The 20692-nt window shown below is 45.9% G+C and overlaps 2 protein-coding genes across 7 annotated transcripts in view; one reads left to right on the top strand and one right to left on the bottom strand.

The window, feature by feature from the left end:
* Positions 1-11619, top strand: part of LOC110487124 (syntaxin-binding protein 4) — a 138480-nt gene extending 126861 nt beyond the window's left edge. For 3 of the 6 annotated variants that reach the window (XM_036939460.1, XM_036939458.1, XM_036939462.1), the window contains exons 16-23: positions 1404-1481; positions 2022-2111; positions 3904-3954; positions 4186-4329; positions 5623-5739; positions 8387-8436; positions 8570-8770; positions 8940-9066. In XM_036939460.1, coding sequence (XP_036795355.1) covers positions 1404-1481; positions 2022-2111; positions 3904-3954; positions 4186-4329; positions 5623-5739; positions 8387-8436; positions 8570-8770; positions 8940-9006 — 798 coding nt within the window. In that variant the 3' untranslated portion in view covers positions 9007-9066. Of the gene's footprint in view, positions 1-1403; positions 1482-2021; positions 2112-3903; positions 3955-4185; positions 4330-5622; positions 5740-8386; positions 8437-8569; positions 8775-8939 lie in introns of all 6 variants that reach the window. The other 3 variants (XM_036939459.1, XM_036939457.1, XM_036939461.1) reach the window with 3 other exon arrangements.
* A 2156-nt stretch (positions 11620-13775) lies between these two features.
* LOC110487126 (G-protein coupled receptor 183-A) lies at positions 13776-18894 on the bottom strand. The gene is made up of 5 exons (XM_036939567.1): positions 18675-18894; positions 17831-18006; positions 15490-15675; positions 14830-15030; positions 13776-13991 (listed from the first exon to the last, which is right to left on the bottom strand). The coding sequence occupies exons 1-5, from the start codon at positions 18892-18894 to the stop codon at positions 13776-13778; spliced, it is 999 nt and encodes a 332-aa protein (XP_036795462.1).
* Positions 18895-20692: the final 1798 nt, after the last annotated feature.

Raw genomic sequence — 20692 nt, forward strand, 5'->3', positions numbered from 1 at the left:
TGAGACCAGCCACCTGGACCTACATATCAGGCTTCTTCACCTGTGGGATGGTCTGAGACCAGCCACCTGGACCTACACATCAGGCTTCTTCACCTGTGGGATGTTCTGAGACCAGTCACCTGGACGACTGATGAAACTGTGGGTTTGCACAACCGAAGAGTTACTGCACAAACGGTCAGAAACTGTCTTAGGGAAGTTCATCTGCGTCGTCCTCGCCAGGGTCGTGACCTGACTGCAGTTCGGAGTTGTAACCGACTTCTGTGGGCAAATGTTCCCCTTCGATGGTCACTGGCCCCTTCGATGGTCACTGGCCCCTTCGATGGTCACTGGCCCCTTCGATGGTCACTGGCCCCTTCGATGGTCACTGGCCCCTTCAATGGTCACTGGCCCCTTCGATGGTCACTGGCCCCTTCGATGGTCACTGGCCCCTTCGATGGTCACTGGCACGCTGGAGAAGCGTGTTCTTCCCGGATGAATCCCTCCATCAGTGCTCAGACTGTCCGCAATAGGCTGAGAAAGGCTGGACTGAGGGCTTGTAGGCCTCTTGTAAGGCAGGTCCTCACCAGACATCACCGGCAACAATGTTGCTTATGGGCACAAACCCACCGTCGCTGGACCAGACAGGACTGGCAAAAAGTGCTCTTCACTGACGAGTCGCGGTTTTGTCTCACCAGGGTTGATGGTCGGATTCGCGTTTATCGCCAGAGGAATGAGCGTTACACTGAGGCCTGTACTCTGGAGCGGGATCGATTTGGAGGTGGAGGGTCCGTCCGTACCCTTCCTGCAGGCTCATCCTGACAATGCCACCAGCCATACTGCTCGTTCTGTGCGTGATTTCCTGCAAGACAGGAATGTCAGTGTTCTGCCATGGCCAGCGAAGAGCCCGGATCTCAATCCCATTGAGCACGTCTGGGACCTGTTGGATCCGAGGGCTAAGGTCCCCCAGAAATGTCCAAGAACTTGCAGGTGCCTTGGTGGAAGAGTGAGGTAACATCTCACAGCAAGAACTGGCAAATCTGGTGCAGTCCATGAGGAGGAGATGCACTGCAGTACTTAATGCAGCTGGTGGCCACACCAGATACTTGACTGTTACTTTTGATTTTGACCCCCCCTTTGTTCAGGGGACACATTATTCCATTTCTGTTAGTCACGTGTCTGTGGAACTTGTTCAGTTTACTGTATGTCTCAGTTGTTGAATCTTGTTATGTTCATACAAATATTTACACATTAAGTTAAGTTTGCTGAAAATGAACGCAGTTGACAGTGAGAGGCCGTTTCTGTAGTCTATAGTTTATATTGGCCACACCCCCTCTGGCCTTATTGCTTAAATATACAATGTTACTATTTTACAATGTGCAATGTGTATCAGAGTAACATTGAATTGACTTCAACTTTGTTCACAGTCCAATCACAGCCAGCCTGCTGGTTTTCCTACACTACCCCAGATCAGTCAGCCTGCTGGTTTTCCTACACTACCCCAGGTCAGTCAACGTGCTGGTTTTCCTATACTACCCCAGATCAGTCAACCTGCTGGTTTTCCTACACTACCCCAGGTCAGTCAACCTGATGGTTTTTCTACACTACCCCAGGTCAGTCAACCTGCTGGTTTTCCTACACTACCCCAGATCAGTCAACCTGCTGGTTTTCCTACACTACCCCAGACCAGTCAACCTGATGGTTTTCCTACACTACCCCAGATCAGTCAACCTGCTGGTTTTCCTACACTACCCCAGGTCAGTCAACCTGTTGGTTTTAATAAACTACCCCAGATCAGTCAACCTGCTGGTTTTCCTACACTACCCCAGATCAGTCAACCTGCTGGTTTTCCTACACTACCCCAGGTCAGTCAGCCTGCTGGTTTTCCTACACTACCCCAGGTCAGTCATCCTGTTGGTTTTAATAAACTACCCCAGGTCAGTCAGCCTGCTGGTTTTCCTACACTATCCCAGATCAGTCAACCTGCTGGTTTTCCTACACTACCACAGGTCAGTTAACCTGATGGTTTTCCTACACTACCCCAGGTCAGTCAACCTGCTGGTTTTCCTACACTACCCCAGGACACAGAGCACAGCAAGTCGACCCAGGAGGAGGAGTTACACAACACCTCAGAGGTGAGTGACAACAAGTGGACAACCACGATGGGATACGCTGCGATACGATGGGATTTTTTTTTTTTTTTTTTTTTTTTTTTTTACCTTTATTTAACCAGGCAAGTCAGTTAAGAACAAATTCTTATTTTCAATGACGGCCTGGGAACAGTGAGTAAACTGCCTGTTCAGGGGCAGAACGACAGATTTGTACCTTGTCAGCTCGGGGGTTTGAACTCACAACCTTCCGGTTACTAGTCCAACGCTCTAACCACTAGGCTACCCTGCCGCCCCAGGGTAGCCTGGGGCGGCAGGGTACGCTGCGATACGCTGCGATACGGTGGGATATGATGGGATAAGCTGCGATTCGATGGGATATGGTGGGATACGATGGGATATGGTTGGATATGATGGGATACGCTGCGACACGATGGGATATGGTGGGATACACTGCGATGCGGTGCGATACGCTGTGATAAGATGGGATATGGTGGGATACCCTGCGATACGGTGGGATATGGTGGGATACGCTGCGATAAGATGGGATATGGTGGGATACACTGCGATGCGGTGCAATACGCTGTGATAAGATGGGATATGGTGGGATACCCTGCGATACGGTGGGATATGGTGGGAAACGCTGCGATAAGATGGGATATGGTGGGATACACTGCGATAAGATGGGATACGGTGGGATACGCTGCGATAAGATGGGATACGGTGGGATACGCTGCGATACAATGGGATATGGTGGGATAAGATGGGATATGTTGGGATACCCAGCGATACGGTGGGATACGCTGCGATAAGATGGGATACGATGGGATACGCTGCAATAAGATGGGATATGGTGGGATACGCTGCTATAAAATGGGATACGCTGCGATACGGTGGGATATGATGGGATACGCTGCGATTCAATGGGATATGGTGGGATACGATGGGATATGGTTGGATATGATGGGATACGCTGCGACACGATGGGATATGGTGGGACATGGTGGGATACGCTGCGATACGGGGGGATACGCTACGATACGGTGGGATATGATGGGATACGCTGCAATACGATGGGATACGCTGCGATATGGTGGGATATGATGGGATACGCTGCGATACGCTGCGATATGATGGGATAAGCTGCGATTCGATGGGATATGGTGGGATACGATGGGATATGGTTGGATATGATGGGATACCGTATCCCATCGTATCCTATCGTATCCCACCATATCCCATCGTATCCCATCGTATCCCACCGTATCCCACCGTATCCCATCGTATCCCACCGTATCCCATCGTATCCCATCGTGTCCTAACCTTATCCCACCGTATCTCATCTTATCCTATCATATCCTATCGTATCCTATCGTATCTTATCGTATTCTATCGTATCCTGTCGAATTTTATCATATCTTATTCTATCTTATCATATCTTATTCTATCTTATCCTATCCTATCTTGTGCTATCTTTGCCAGGCATAGTTGTATTAACACACTCATTATTGCTCTTTTTCCTTCACTCATTCCCTCCCTCTCTCTCCATCCCTTCCACCCTCTCTCTCCATCCCTCCCTCCCTCATTCCCTCCCTCTCTCTCCATCCCTCCCTCTCCATCCTTCCCTCCCTCATTCCCTCCCTCTCTCTCCATCCCTCCCTCCCTCCCTCATTCCCTCCCCATCCCTCCCTCCCTCATTCCCTCCCTCTCTCTCCCTCATTCCCTCTCCCTCCCTCATTCCCTCTCCCTCCCTCATTCCCTCCCTCTCTCTCCCTCATTCCCTCTCCCTCCCTCATTCCCTCTCCCTCCCTCCCTCCAGAAAGCGTGTGCGACGGTGGAGGAGAACAGTCGTCTGAAGACTCGTCTGCAGGTAATATTTATCCACTAATAAACCCCTAAACAAGACAAGAGACTTCACCCCCACAGCTGCTCCATGGTCTCTCTGTGTACAGTTTGTGTACTCATGTAAATGTCTGCAGTACGGCTGGTATGTGTCCCAAGTTGAATTTCCGTTGGAAATGGGAAGTTGAATTTCTGTTAGACCTTGGGTACATCTTCATCTTCTCTTCTTCTTCTTCTTCTTCTTCTTCTACCCCTGCAGGTAGCGGAGGCAGTGCAGAGAGACAGACAGAGTAACAGTGCAGAGCAGGACTATGAAGAGGTCATTACACTGCTAGAGGCTGAGATCAAAGACCTGAAGAACCAACTGGCGGGCAAGAAACAGAAGGGTCTGGAAGCTACTAAGGTAGACTTAAAACCAATTAATGGAAGAAAAGACTAGAGTCGTCTGGGTGGGCTGCAGACACAAGAAACAGAAGGGTCTGGAAGCTACTAAGGTAGACTTAAAACCAATTAATGGAACAAAAGACTAGAGTCGTCTGGGTGGGCCGCAGACACAAGTGATGACAAAGCAGTCAGAAAGATGTGCAGGTTGGTTGCAGTGGAGGGCAGCAGACCTCTCCATTTCTGAAACACTCCAGACAATTGTTTGTGACCCAGCAGGACAACACTAGTCTTTTTCTACCCTAAAATACTGTGACCCAGCAGGACAACACTAGTCTTTTCTACCCTAAAATACTGTGACCCAACAGGACAACACTAGTCCTTTCTACCCTAAAATACTGTGACCCAGCAAGACAACACTAGTCTTTTTCTACCCTAAAATACTGTGACCCAGCAGGACAACACTAGTCTTTTCTACCCTAAAATACTGTGACCCAGCAGGACAACACTAGTCTTTTTCTACCCTAAAATACTGTGACCCAGCAGGACACTAGTATTTTCTACCATAAAATACTGTGACCCAGCAAGACAACACTAGTCTTTTTCTACCCTAAAATACTGTGACCCAGCAAGACAACACTAGTCTTTTTCTACCCTAAAATACTGTGACCCAGCAGGACAACACTAGTCTTTTCTACCCTAAAATACTGTGACCCAGCAGGACAACACTAGTCTTTTTCTACCCTAAAATACTGTGACCCAGCAGGACAACACTAGTCTTTTCTACCCTAAAATACTGTGACCCAGCAGGACAACACTAGTCTTTTCTACCCTAAAATAATGTGACCCAGCAGGACAACACTAGTCTTTTTCTACCCTAAAATACTGTGACCCAGCAGGACAACACTAGTCAGGAGGATGTGATGGAGTTTAACAGGAAGTGATTATGTGTGTTGTACCCCAGAATGATGTGATGGAGTTAAACAGGAAGTGATTCTGTGTGTTATACTCCAGGAAGATGTGATGGAGTTTAACAGGAAGTGATTATGTGTGTTGTACCATAAAACATTTGTGATGGAGTTAAACAGGAAGTGATTCTGTGTGTTATACTCCAGGAAGATGTGATGGAGTTTAACAGGAAGTGATTCTGTGTGTTGTACCCCAGAAGGATGTGATGGAGTTAAACAGGAAGTGATTCTGTGTGTTATACTCTAGGAAGATGTGATGGAGTTTAACAGGAAGTGATTCTGTGTGTTGTACCCCAGAAGGATGTGATGGAGTTAAACAGGAAGTGATTCTGTGTGTTATACTCTAGGAAGATGTGATGGAGTTAAACAGGAAGTTGTCGATGATTGACTGTCAGCTGAGGAAGTCTGAGCTGAGCAGAAGACACCTGGAGATCTCCAACAAGAAACTACTGGGATTCGCACAGGTACACTACACCTGTAACACACCTGTGACTCACCCCCAACACACCTTTACAACAACACTCACCTCTCATACAACTAACTCCTGGGCTTCACACAGGTAACATTACACCTGTAACACAGTAACACACCTTTACAACATCACTTCCTGTCCACCTCTCATACAACTAACTCCTGGGCTTCACACAGGTAACATTACACCTGTTACACACCTTTACAACATCACTTCCTGTCCACCTCTCATACAACTAACTCCTGGGCTTCACACAGGTAACATTACACCTGTAACACAGTAACACACCTTTACAACATCACTTCCTGTCCACCTCTCATACAACTAACTCCTGGGCTTCACACAGGTAACATTACACCTGTAACACAGTAACACACCTTTACAACATCACTTCCTGTCCACCTCTCATACAACTAACTCCTGGGCTTCACACAGGTAACATTACACCTGTAACACAGTAACACACCTTTACAACATCCCTTCCTGTCCACCTCTCATACAACTAACTCCTGGGCTTCACACAGGTAACATTATACCTGTAACACAGTAACACACCTTTACAACATCCCTTCCTGTCTACCTCTCATACAACTAACTCCTGGGCTTCACACAGGTAACATTATACCTGTAACACAGTAACACACCTTTACAACATCCCTTCCTGTCTACCTCTCATACAACTAACTCCTGGGCTTCACACAGGTAACATTACACCTGTAACACAGTAACACACCTTTACAACATCACTTCCTGTCCACCTCTCATACAACTAACTCCTGGGCTTCACACAGGTAACATTACACCTGTAACACAGTAACACACCTTTACAACATCACTTCCTGTCCACCTCTCATACAACTAACTCCTGGGCTTCACACAGGTAACATTACACCTGTAACACACCTTTACAACATCACTTCCTGTCCACCTCTCATACAACTAACTCCTGGGCTTCACACAGGTAACATTACACCTGTATCACACCTTTACAACATCACTTCCTGTCCACCTCTCATACAACTAACTCCTGGGCTTCACACAGGTAAGATTACACCTGTTACACACCTTTACAACATCACTTCCTGTCCACCTCTCATACAACTAACTCCTGGGCTTCACACAGGTAACATTACACCTGTAACACACCTTTACAACATCACTTCCTGTCCACCTCTCATACAACTAACTCCTGGGCTTCACACAGGTAACATTACACCGTTAACACAGTAACACACCTTTACAACATCACTTCCTGTCCACCTCTCATACAACTAACTCCTGGGCTTCACACAGGTAACATTACACCTGTAACACAGTAACACACCTTTACAACATCACTTCCTGTCCACCTCTCATACAACTAACTCCTAGGCTTCACACAGGTAACATTACACCTGTAACACAGTAACACACCTTTACAACATCACTTCCTGTCCACCTCTCATACAACTAACTCCTGGGCTTCACACAGGTAACATTATACCTGTAACACAGTAACACACCTTTACAACATCACTTCCTGTCCACCTCTCATACAACTAACTCCTGGGCTTCACACAGGTAATATTATACCTGTAACACAGTAACAAACCTTTACAACATCACTTCCTGTCCACCTCTCATACAACTAACTGCTGGGCTTCACACAGGTAACATTACACCTGTAACACAGTAACACACCTTTACAACATCACTTCCTGTCCACCTCTCATACAACTAACTCCTGGGCTTCACACAGGTAACATTACACCTGTAACACAGTAACACACCTTTACAACATCACTTCCTGTCCACCTCTCATACAACTAACTCCTAGGCTTCACACAGGTAACATTACACCTGTAACACAGTAACACACCTTTACAACATCACTTCCTGTCCACCTCTCATACAACTAACTCCTGGGCTTCACACAGGTAACATTACACCTGTAACACACCTTTACAACAACACTCACCTGTCCACCTCTCAACTGTAAACTGTAAAATACTTTCTAGTTTTATGTATGTGGATTTCTGTGCTGACTGGCTAACTGGCTGACTGACTGACTGACTGGCTGACTGACTGGCTGGCTAACTGGCTGACTGACTGGCTGGCTAACTGGCTGACTGACTGGCTGGCTAACTGGCTGACTGACTGACTGACTGGCTGGCTAACTGGCTGGCTGGCTAACTGACTGACTGACTGACTGACTGGCTGGCTGACTGGCTGGCTGGCTGGCTAACTGACTGACTGGCTGGCTGGCTAACTGACTGACTGGCTGGCTGGCTAACTGACTGACTGACTGGCTGGCTGTCCGACTGGCTGACTGACTGGCTGTCCGACTGGCTGACTGATTGGCTGGCTAACTGGCTGACTGATTGGCTGGCTAACTGGCTGACTGACTGACTGGCTGGCTGGCTAACTGACTGGGTGCTTAACTGGCTGACTGACTGGCTGGCTAACTGACTGGCTGGTTAACTGGCTGACTGACTGACTGGCTAACTGGCTGACTGACTGGCTGGCTAACTGACTGGCTGACTGACTGGCTGGCTAACTGACTGGCTAACTGACTGGCTGGTTAACTGGCTGGCTAACTGACTGGCTGGTTAACTGGCTGGCTAACTGACTGGCTAACTGACTGACTGTTTATTTCTCAGAATGTTCACAAAGTGCTCACCACCCCCAGCTTGTTTGGAATGGAAAATGGGTAAGTGCTTATCTTCTAAATGTAACTCCTTAATGACAATTCTTCAAACGTTTGTTCATTCTGACAGTCTGTTGATCTGACCGGAGGGTTTGGGTGTGTGTGTGTGTGTGAACGTGTGTATGTGTGCTTCCAGGAGTAGCAGGACCTCTCCAGCCACAGACAGTCCAGAGACCCCCTCTCCCATCCCAGACCCAGCCTGCCAGTTAGCTGCAGAGGCCAGGGAGCTGGTGGAGGGGGTCAGATCCCTGAGCAGCACCGATGATACAGCCCCTCTCAGTGACTCAGAGGTGGGTGAACCACCTGACCCAGCCATGGACCCTAACCGGGCAACACAGTAAGTATGTATGATCAGCACTTACTTCCACTCACAACCCATCTGTATCTAGATGGAATATTTGATAGGCATAGTCTTCCCTCTCCTCTCTCCTCCTTACCTTCCACTCTTCCTTATCTTCCTCTCTTCCCTCACCTCTCCTCCTTCCCTCCCTCCCTCTCTCCCTCAGCCCTCATAGCTCGCAGGCTCAGCCATCTCCTACAGAAGATCCAGCCAAAGACAAGCGCCGCCAGTAGAGAACGTTCAGAGAACGTCACAGAGAGCGTTTTAGAGAACGTTACGAGGACGTGAAAAGAACAGCGTGGCTGGGGACTATGCTCAGAAGAACACTGTGCTTGGCTGACTACGTTTACCTAAAAACTACCAACGACCCTTTAAAAGACAGACAGACAGATGGAGAGAGACAACCAGACAGACTGTATGTAGGATGCTATCCAGTGTGCGTTAAAGAAAACAACAAAAAAAACACTTAACACTTAACTCTTTAAAAATGAACCGCTGTCATTAGTTGAGGCTTCAGTCAATGTTCTGGGATTGCTTTACCGATTAACCACAAAATGTTCTAGTTTATCTGTTTTCTAATACAGCTGTGTGTGTACTTACATTTCTCTGTTGACATTTAGCATTTGTCAGAATGTGAACGAAGGGGAGATTCTCAACTGGGAGTGACTGGGAACGGTAGCAGGTTTTGAGGTGAAATGGCAGAGACTTGTAGATGCAGTTCAGTTTGTTCCAAAGAGCTTGCCGTAGCCGATTAGACAGCACTACAAAGCCAAGGCGCTACCGTTGGGTGTGTAGGTGTACAGACGTACAGTATGAGCTATGATGATGATGATGATGATGATGATGATGATGCACTGAACCTTTCTATCCCTGAGTTCCAATACTCTGTAAAATGTTCATTCTCTCATGTCCTATTTCCTTGTATCCTATTTCCTTGTATCCTTCCTGACCACTGAAATCTGGAGAGACCGGATAGTGACGTTCAATATGCCGGTATGACATTGGCTGCTCGTCAAATTGGTTCCATCCGTTTATTTTTGGGATCAGCGGTCCTCAAGGACACAAAGAGAGATGAAGACGTTTGTGTTCATTATCTGAGACGGGACAGAAATTTGTATTTTTGCTCACAACCCTTCCCAGAGGTGAGGAGAGGAAGCCAGGCTAGGGTATTGGAACCTAGCCCTAGCTGTCTCTATAGCTGTATCGCCATGGCTACAGTAAGTGCCCTGTATGTGTATACTTCAGAGAGAGAGAGAGATAGAGGATAACGTGGACGATGTGCCCTGATTCAAAGCGTCTCATCCTGATGACATCGTGTCACCATGGTGATGACCCTGTGTACAGAAACGGTTTGTCCCTTATACTGAAGTGCTCTGATGAACTGTCTGTCTGTTTTGAAGATGATTTTGTCCTGGAAAAGCCCATTTTCTGTTACGGATACCGAGGTAGAGGAAGAAGCTTTAGGACCTGCACGAGCTGTCATGGCGACGCCGAGACGTCTGCTTTTGCTGTTATTATAAAACCTTGTAAATCTTTAAGCTGAAAGATTCTCTCCTTTGATGTCCTTCTCCACATCTTCTGACTGACACACACACACACACACACACACACACACACAAACAAGTCCGCTGGACCAAGCCAGAGCTTACTATAGTATGTCTGTGTCAATTGAAGCTCGTTCAAGGCTTTGTCTATGAGGATTCCTTCCTTCCTTACTGTTGAGTTCTGTGAATACTTACTACGCTGTCATATCACATATGTTCCGTGACTTCTGTTAGAACTGCGTCTCCATAGCGACAGCTGTGTGGAAGTTCCGTTCCATAACCCACAGTTTGTCGGCTTGTCGTCTGAGATTGAGGTTATGTCACCAAGACAATAAAAAAAGAATGGAAAAAACAACAACAATGGCCTTTTAGCAGTGGCTGTGTCTCGATAGTCGTAACTAGCTCCCTTTCCTTGTGTCCTTTCCTTGTGTCCTTTTCCTTCATGATCAGTGATATGGAAAGAAGCGATACTGTAGGTAAAAAAGCAATATGGTGGAAAGCCATCCAATCCTTTCACCTGTTAGAGGTCCCGAAGGAAAGGAAATGAGGGGAGGAGACAAGGAAAGGAAGTAATGAAAGAGTATTGAGACCCAGCCGGTGTCTTATCAACTCAAAACACCTGATACTTCCTCAGTGCAAATGAAGGAAAGGAGACGAGGAAGGAAGCCAATGACGAGTAATTGAGACACAACGCAAAGCAGTGTATCTCAACTGGAAACATCACCAGTACCATATGATCACTGCATGGTTCTGGTTCTGACAACCTGTCGTTCAACATCCAACTGTGGAATCAAATGTTTGGTTTCAGGAACGTAGAGAGAAACATTAGTTATACTGTCTTGTTTAAAAGAATAGGTTGTATGATAACAATACCTGTGTGGTGGGATATATGGGCTGCGTCCCAATAATCTCTCCGTTCTCCCGAAGTGTGCACTCGTTCACTTTCCTTTATGGATCTCAAAGGACATGACTGGAATATGGAACTCCCTCTAGAGTCCAGCCCATGCCAACACATATCCATGTATTTTACATTTGTATGGAGTAGTGAACGAGTGCACACTTCAGGAAAGAAAGAGAGAGTTTTGGGACACAAGTCAAGGAGATGTGTACAACAGGAGGTCATGTAACATTAATAAGACCGTAGCCGGCTAAATGTGTCCGAGGTGTATTGTTTATATTGTTAAATGCACATGCTTTACCAAACTGACTGACATGTAGTCCTGTAATTGAACTAGATTGCATCATTATGTTTGGCCTCCGAACTTTCTTTTACTGTTTTTAATAAAGGAATAACCTCAAATACATCCGTGTCCCTGGAGTTTCCTACTATATATTTCTACTATGTCTGTTTCTGACTTCAATACCAGCCGACTTACAACAGGGGAGTAATCAAGGTTCAGGTGAATGTACATTTCAATTCAACAATGTCATATATTTTCAACGTGGACTATTCTTGTTGCAGTCTTGAATTTTCTGAATTGACCCCAACCCTGGTAGTAATACTGGGTTTATACGTAGTACCTCTAAATGGTTGTGTGAACTAGCAGCCACTCAACAGCTTGTGTCAGTCTTTAATTACATCACCATAACACTAGACACATCTGTGGGATCATCTGGTTCTCCTCTCCATCATAACAGGCTAACACTAGACACATCTGTGGGATCATCTGGTACTCCTCTCCATCATAACAGACTAACACTAGACACATCTGTGGGATCATCTGGTTCTCCTCTCCATCATCACAGACTAGACATCATCTGGTTCTCCTTTCCATCATAACAGGCTAATGATCTGGTTCTCCTCTCCATCATAACAGACTAATGATCTGGTTCTCCTCTCCATCATAACAGACTAATGATCTGGTTCTCCTCTCCATCATAACAGACTAAACATCATCTGGTTCTCCTCTCCATCATAACAGACTAATGATCTGGTTCTCCTTTCCATCATAACAGGCTAATGATCTGGTTCTCCTCTCCATCATAACAGACTAAACATCATCTGGTTCTCCTCTCCATCATAACAGACTAATGATCTGGTTCTCCTCTCCATCATAACAGACTAATGATCTGGTTCTCCTCTCCATCATAACAGACTAATGATCTGGTTCTCCTCTCCATCATAACAGACTAATGATCTGGTTCTTCTCTCCATCATAACAGACTACTGATCTGGTTCTCCTCTCCATCATAACAGACTAATGATCTGGTTCTCCTCTCCATCATAACAGACTAATGATCTGGTTCTCCTCTCCATCATAACAGACTAATGATCTGGTTCTCCTCTCCATCATAACAGACTAATGAGCTGGTTCTCCTCTCCATCATAACAGACTAATGATCTGGTTCTCCTCTCCATCATAACAGACTAATGATCTGATTCTCCTCTCCATCATAACAGACTAATGATCTGGTTCTTCTCTCCATCATAACAGACTAATGATCTGGTTCTCCTCTCCATCATAACAGACTACTGATCTGGTTCTCCTCTCCATCATAACAGACTAATGATCTGGTTCTCCTCTCCATCATAACAGACTAATGATCTGGTTCTCCTCTCCATCATAACAGACTAACACATCTGGTTCTCCTCTCCATCATAACAGACTAATGATCTGGTTCTCCTCTCCATCATAACAGACTAATGATCTGGTTCTCCTCTCCATCATAACAGACTAATGATAGACATCATCTGGTTCTCCTCTCCATCATAACAGACTACTGATCTGGTTCTCCTCTCCATCATAACAGACTAATTATCTGGTTCTCCTCTCCATCATAACAGACTAGACATCATCTGGTTCTCCTCTCCATCATAACAGACTAATGATCTGGTTCTCCTCTCCATCATAACAGACTAATGATCTGGTTCTCCTCTCCATCATAACAGACTAATGATAGACATCATCTGGTTCTCCTCTCCATCATAACAGACTAATTATCTGGTTCTCCTCTCCATCATAACAGACTAGACATCATCTGGTTCTCCTCTCCATCATAACAGACTACTGATCTGGTTCTTCTCTCCATCATAACAGACTAATGATCTGGTTCTCCTCTCCATAACATATCACTCATTATACATTTCTAAGGAAACTGGAAAACAAAAGACTGGAAAAATAACTGTTTATAAGAGCTTTATTACGTATTTATTTCTCTCCAAATGATGAGTATTTTACAGGTGTGACATGTAGTTCTCATGTTGTACACACGATGTCGTCTCAGTCCTAACGTAATCGTTCCAGGAAGTGAGAGAGAGATTTGAAGGACATGTGAAGATTTTTGTTGTTTCTCCTTAACCTATACCATATACAGGATATATATTAGCTATGTGGAATGTAAGCACATTGCTTTCATCCATTGTTTCCTGGCCATTCATTTTATTATATATTATTCCTTTTATTATTTATTCCATTGTCCAGTTGATACATTTATAACAACTGTGTTTTGAGCACCTATCACTTAATTTCACAAGAAACGTTGGTCTCCACCTTCACCTCCTTGTCCTTCACCTTGGAGGAGGAGGAGCCCCACTTGTTCCAGGCCTCAGGGAGGAAAGGGATCTTCTCCAGTCTAGAGAGGTAGATGATGGGCTGGATACTACTGCTGATGTTAACGAAGGCGTACCCCACCGGCTGCACCAGGCAGCGGAACGTGTCCGGAGGGTAGTGGTCCTGGAAGGGGACATCAGAACACTCAACTGCCGTGCAACAAATACAACAGGATTTTATCTTTGTTCATCTGGCAACATCACCGAGGACAGTGCTACGGTAGGGTTGCAACGCTCTGGTGACTTTCCCAACATTCACAGGTTTTTCCAGAAATCCTTGTTTGCGAGTATTCTGGGTTTCCTGTTAATTCCCTTCCTATTCTGGGAATCTTCCAACCAGGATTTCTAGCAAACATGGGATTTGGGGGGAAAGTTACTGGAACTGTTCAGACCTGTAGACAAGCCATCTAGGAATGTGTCTTTATACATCAGGCAACATCATTAAGGACAAGAAATAGAATCACTAGAACGGGCGTCCTCATTCAAGTCAATGGGTCAATGAGTCAATGGGAGTCAAGTCAATGGGTCTGTGATTCAATGGGAGTCAATGTGGGTCAAAACAATGGGTCAATGAGTCAATGGGAGTCAAGTCAATGGGTCTGTGATTCAATGGGAGTCAAGTCAATGGGTCTGTGATTCAATGGGAGTCAATGTGAGTCAAGTCAATGGGTCAATGAGTCAATAGGTGTCAAGTCAATGGGTCTGTGATTCAATGGGAGTCAATGTGAGTCAAGTCAATGGGTCAATGAGTCAATGGGAGTCAAGTCAATGGGTCAATGAGTCAATGGGAGTCAAGTCAATGGGTCAATGAGTCAATGAGAGTCAAGTCAATGGGTCTGTGATTCAATGGGAGTCAATGTGAGTCAAGTCAATGGGTCAATGAGTCAATAGGAGTCAAGTCAATGGGTCTGTGATTCTATCTATTCTATTTCGATGGCCAATACCCCCACCCAGGTCATCACCTCAAAAGGGAACAGAGCCACCGGAGGCAAGTAGTTGAACACGATGATGGACAGGACCGACGTCACCATCTTGAAGGCTTTCTTCTTCATGGGGTGCATGTCGTCCTTCCCAGAGCCACTGGACCTCTTCAGGGCCACCAGGATGGCCCCGTTACACAACACCATCCAGCCAAACGTTGCCAGGATCGTCCCTGTGAAGACCTGAGGGTAGCAGAAGTGGACATTTATCAAAGAAATATGTACAGTGCCTTGCGAAAGTATTCGGCCCCCTTGAACTTTGCGACCTTTTGCCACATTTCAGGCTTCAAACATAAAGATATAAAACTGTATTTTTTTGTGAAGAATCAACAACAAGTGGGACACAATCATGAAGTGGAACGACATTTATTGGATATTTCAAACTTTTTTAACAAATCAAAAACTGAAAAATTGGGCGTGCAAAATTATGTAAATGCAGCTTTTTGGCCGTATTTTTATTTTGTGTTTTTACCTTTAACTTTTTGTTTGAGTTGTTTTTATTAATTGATTTACGTAGTTTATTTATTATGTTATACTGTGGAGTGCATTGTATTGCTACTTTTGTCCAATATGTGCTATACAATAAAGTGGGATGGATTGATTCATCTATTGATTGAGTGATTGATTGATCTATGGATTGACCTTCTCGAAGTTGTGCAGGCCCCCGATGGTCTTGGCGGAGGCGTAGGTGAAGGTGAGCCCCAGGACCACCGCCGAGAGAGACACCCTGTACTTGGTGTCCTTCAGCTGGCCGTAGGATAGAGGGAAGAGGACCGCCACGAACCGATCCAAACAGATACAGGACAGGAACAGAGGACCGCTGGTGTCCTGGACGAGAAGAAAGTGGAGAAAAAGGAGGAGGAGGAGGAGGGGGAGGAGGGGGAGGGGGAGAAGGAGAATAGGAAGGAGGAGAAGGAGAATAGGAAGGAGGAGAAGGAGGTGGAGGAGGAGGAGAATAGGAAGGAGAAGAAGGAGGAGGAGGAGGAGGAGGAGGAGGAGGAGGAGGAAGAAGAGGAGGAGGAGGAGAATAGGAAGGAGGAGGAGGAGGTGGAGGAAGAGGAAGAGGAGGAGGAGAATAGGAAGGAGGAGAAGGAGGAGGAGGAGGAGAATAGGAAGGAAGAGAAGGAGGTGGAGGAGGAGGAGAATAGGAAGGAGGAGAAGGAAGAGGAGGAGGAGAATAGGAAGGAGGAGGAGGAGGAGGAGGAGGAGGAGGAGGAGAATAGGAAGGAGGAGAAGGAGGAGGAGGAGGAGAATAGGAAGGAGGAGAAGGAGGAGGAGGAGGAGAATAGGAAGGAGGAGAATGAGGTGGAGGAGGAGAATAGGAAGGAGGAGAAGGAGGAGGTGGAGGAGAATAGGAAGGAGGAGAATGAGGAGGAGGAGGAGAATAGGAAGGAGGAGAAGGAGGAGGAGGAGAATAGGAAGGAGGAGAATGAGGTGGAGGAGGAGGAAGAGGAGGAGGAGAATAGGAAGGAGGAGAAGGAGGTGGAGGAGGAGGAGAATAGGAAGGAGGACAAGGAGGTGGAGGAGGAGAATAGGAAGGAAGAGAAGGAAGTGGAGGAGGAGGAGAATAGGAAGGAGGAGGAGGAGGAGGTGGAGGAGGAGAATAGGAAGGAGGACAAGGAGGTGGAGGAGGGGAATAAGAAGGAGGAGGAGAAGGAGGAGGAGGAGGAGAATAGGAAGAAAGAGAAGGAGGTGGAGGAGGAGGAGAATAGGAAGGAGGAGGAGGAGGAGGAGAATAGGAAGGAGGAGGAGGAGGAGGTGGATGAGGAGAATAGGAAGGAGGACAAGGAGGTGGAGGAAGAGGAAGAGGAGGAGGAGGAAGAAGAGGAGGAGGAGGAGGAGGAGGAGGAGAAGGAGGAGGAGAATAGGAAGGAGGAGAAGGAGGTGGAGGAGGAGGAGGAAGAAGAGGAGGAGGAGGAGGTGGAGAAAAACAAGTTTGCTTATTGTCAAATGTCACAGATGAGATGTTACGTACAAGATAGTGGCCCCCTATTCCCTATATAGTGCACTACATTTGACCAGAGCCCAACGAGCACTATGTAGGAAATTGAGTGTCGTTTTGGATGTAACCTCTACAACATATATTCCCTACATAGTGTACTTCTTTTGACCAGGGCCCATATTGGTGTCCATGGGGGTGTCCATAAGGGTGTCCATAGGGGTGTCCATAGGGGTGTCTATAAGGGTGTCCATAGGGGTGTCTATAGGGGTGTCCATATGGGTGTTTATAGGGGTGTCCATAGGGGTGTCTATAGGGGTGTCCATAAGGGTGTCCATAAGGGTGTCCATATTGATGTCAATAGGGGTGTCCATAGGGGTTTCCATTGGGGTGTCTATAGGGGTGTCCATAGGGGTGTCTATAGGGGTGTCTATAAGGGTGTCCATAGGGGTGTCTATAGGGGTGTCCATATGGGTGTTTATAGGGGTGTCCCTAAGGGTGTCCATAAGGGTGTCCATATTGGTGTCAATAGGGGTGTCCATAGGGGTGTCCATAAGGGTGTCTATAGGGGTGTCCATATGGGTGTCCATAGGGGTGTTCATAGGGGTTTCCATAGGGGTTTCCATAGGGGTGTCTATAGGGGTGTCCATAGGGGTTTCCATAGGGGTGTCTATAGGGGTGTCCATAGGGGTGTTTATAGGGGTGTCCATATGGGTGTCCATAGGGGTGTCTATAGGGGTGTCCATAGGGGTTTCCATAGGGGTGTCTATAGGGGTGTCCATAGGGGTGTTTATAGGGGTGTCCATATGGGTGTCCATAGGGGTGTCTATAGGGGTGTCCATAGGGGTTTCCATAGGGGTGTCTATAGGGGTGTCCATAGGGGTGTTTATAGGGCTGTCCATATGGGTGTCCATTGGGGTGTCTATAGGGGTGTCCATAGGGTTCTGGTCAAAAGTAGTATGCTATGTAACAGGGTACAATTTCAGACGCTGAAATTCCAGAATCCAGAATCACTAAATTCTCCGTTATCCTATAGCCCTGCACCTTGACGCCGAAGGAGAACATGAGAGCGGACCAGACATCCTTGCTGTGCCAGTAGTAGATGTTCAGATAGCTGAAGGGGACCATGATGCCAAAGTAAGCGTCCATGAAGGCCAGACAGCCCAGGAAGATGTCTGAGGAGGACGGCTCCTTACGGTTACGGACCAGAATCACCATGACTACCACAAGGCAAGACAACAATGTTATTAGCTAGTTTCATAGTCCGTCAGAGACAGAAATTATTATGTTTTTCTCTGCTGGAAGGAGTGTAGGGTCAGGGGTCAATACCCTGGAGTTATGTAAATATAAACACACTGGAAGGAGTGTAGGGTCAGGGGTCAATACCCTGGAGTTATGTAAATATAAACACACTGGAAGGAGTATAGGGTCAGGGGTCAATACCCTGGAGTTATGTAAATATAAACACACTGGAAGGAGTATAGGGTCAGGGGTCAATACCCTGGAGTTATGTAAATATAAACACACTGGAAGGAGTATAGGGTCAGGGGTCAATACCCTGGAATTATGTAAATATAAACACACTGGAAGGAGTATAGGGTCAGGGGTCAATACCCTGGAGTTATGTAAATATAAACACACTGGAAGGAGTATAGGGTCAGGGGTCAATACTCTGGAATTATGTAAATATAAACACACTGGAAGGAGTATAGGGTCAGGGGTCAATACTCTGGAATTATGTAAATATAAACACACTGGAAGGAGTATAGGGTCAAGGGTCAATACTCTGGAAAGACACAATGGTACAAGATAGTTCCTGGGATTGGAATCAGCAACCTTACGGCTACTGGTGGACTGCTCTTACCACTGTAACCTCTGGGCTACCTACCTAAGATGTTAGCGGGGAGTCCCAGGAACACGTTGAAGGTCTGAACAGACAGGTCGAAGAGGATCCCTGACACATTCTCCTCGCACCCATGAAACACACTGAAGGGTTTGACCGTAGCGTTGGTCACGAGGTCCGTAACAGCACTGTTGTTCGTGGGGTGGAGAGCAGTGGGGAGGCTGGTGGTGTTGAGTGATGAATATAGAGTGAGAGGATCCTCCATGGTTTACTTTACACACCACAGAGGTCAGAGGTCAGATTAAACAAGACTGATGGAGATAAAATAAAATAAAAAGAAGAATAAAAGTGGGGGAAAAAAGCGATTTAAAGATAAACAGACACTTCTTAATGAATGTATTTATGAATTGATCTAGTATATACATAATACATTATTACTAAGGGTTAAATTGGACAGGTGCGGTGGGCAACCATGGTCTGCCACTAATAGATATACAGTAGGGCAGTTAGAAGTAAACCATCATGAATAATCAATGCATAAATTATCCATCAAATGTCCATAGGAAATTCTAATTTAGATGGTTGTATATATGTTAATCTCCAAAGTCCTAGTTTAACCTTATAGTGGGGAACTGACACACAACTAATGAATTAAGCATCACTAAGTATGCTTCCATTTGCCAATGTTTTCATGTCAAATATACAGTGCCTTGCGAAAGTATTCGGCCCCCTTGAACTTTGCGACCTTTTGCCACATTTCAGGCTTCAAACATAAAGATATAAAACTGTATTTTTTTGTGAAGAATCAACAACAAGTGGGACACAATCATGAAGTGGAACGACATTTATTGGATATTTCAAACTTTTTTAACAAATCAAAAACTGAAAACTTGGCCGTGCAAAATTATTCAGCCCCTTTACTTTCAGTGCAGCAAACTCTCTCCAGAAGTTCAGTGAGGATCTCTGAATGATCCAATGTTGACCTAAATGACTAATGATGATAAATACAATCCACCTGTGTGTAATCAAGTCTCCGTATAAATGCACCTGCACTGTGATAGTCTCAGAGGTCCGTTAAAAGTGCAGAGAGCATCATGAAGAACAAGGCCAGGCAGGCAGGTCCGAGATACTGTTGTGAATAAGTTTAAAGCCGGATTTGGATACAAAAAGATTTCCCAAGCTTTAAACATCCCAAGGAGCACTGTGCAAGCGATAATATTGAAATGGAAGGAGCATCAGACCACTGCAAATCTACCAAGACCTGGCCGTCCCTCTAAACTTTCAGCTCATACAAGGAGAAGACTGATCAGAGATGCAGCCAAGAGGCCCATGATCACTCTGGATGAACTGCAGAGATCTACAGCTGAGGTGGGAGACTCTGTCCATAGGACAACAATCAGTCGTATATTGCACAAATCTGGTCTTTATGGAAGAGTGGCAAGAAGACAGCCATTTCTTAAAGATATCCATAAAAAGTGTCGGTTAAAGTTTGCCACAAGCCACCTGGGAGACACACCAAACATGTGGAAGAAGGTGCTCTGGTCAGATGAAACCAAAATTGAACTTTTTGGCAACAATGCAAAACGTTATGTTTGGCGTAAAAGCAACACAGCTCATCACCCTGAACACACCATCCCCACTGTCAAACATGGTGGTGGCAGCATCATGGTTTGGGCCTGATTTTCTTCAGCAGGGACAGGGAAGATGGTTAAAATTGATGGGAAGATGGATGGAGCCAAATACAGGACCATTCTGGAAGAAAACCTGATGGAGTCTGCAAAAGGTCGCAAAGTTCAAGGGGGCTGAATACTTTCGCAAGGCACTGTATCTGTATATATATAGTCCCCTTTAACATCATGGTGTAGCACCTTATTCCATGCTTTAAAGGCCCAGGGCAGTCAAAATTCAGCTTTTCCTGTGTTTTTTTGTATCATATTGTACACCAGCCGATGAAACTAACACTGTAAAAGTGTGAAAAGATGTATTAGTGTTATTTTCTATTAGTTGCTGGTAGAAAATATAATCTACCTTCTAACCAGCAGGTTTTGGGTAGAGTTTCAGCT

This window comes from Oncorhynchus mykiss, chromosome 12 (genome assembly GCF_013265735.2).
Source record: "Oncorhynchus mykiss isolate Arlee chromosome 12, USDA_OmykA_1.1, whole genome shotgun sequence".
NCBI classification, from domain to species: Eukaryota; Metazoa; Chordata; class Actinopteri; order Salmoniformes; family Salmonidae; genus Oncorhynchus; species Oncorhynchus mykiss.

Coding starts and splice junctions, on each gene's coding strand:
- LOC110487126 (XM_036939567.1), bottom strand. CDS start 18,894: ATGGAGGATCCTCTCACTCTATATTCATCACTCAACACCACCAGCCTC. Junction 18,007..18,674: donor ACTCCCCGCTAACATCTTAG/GTAGGTAGCCCA, acceptor GCCTTGTGGTAG/TCATGGTGATTCTGGTCCGT. Junction 15,031..15,489: donor GCCTGCACAACTTCGAGAAG/GTCAATCCATAG, acceptor TGCTACCCTCAG/GTCTTCACAGGGACGATCCT.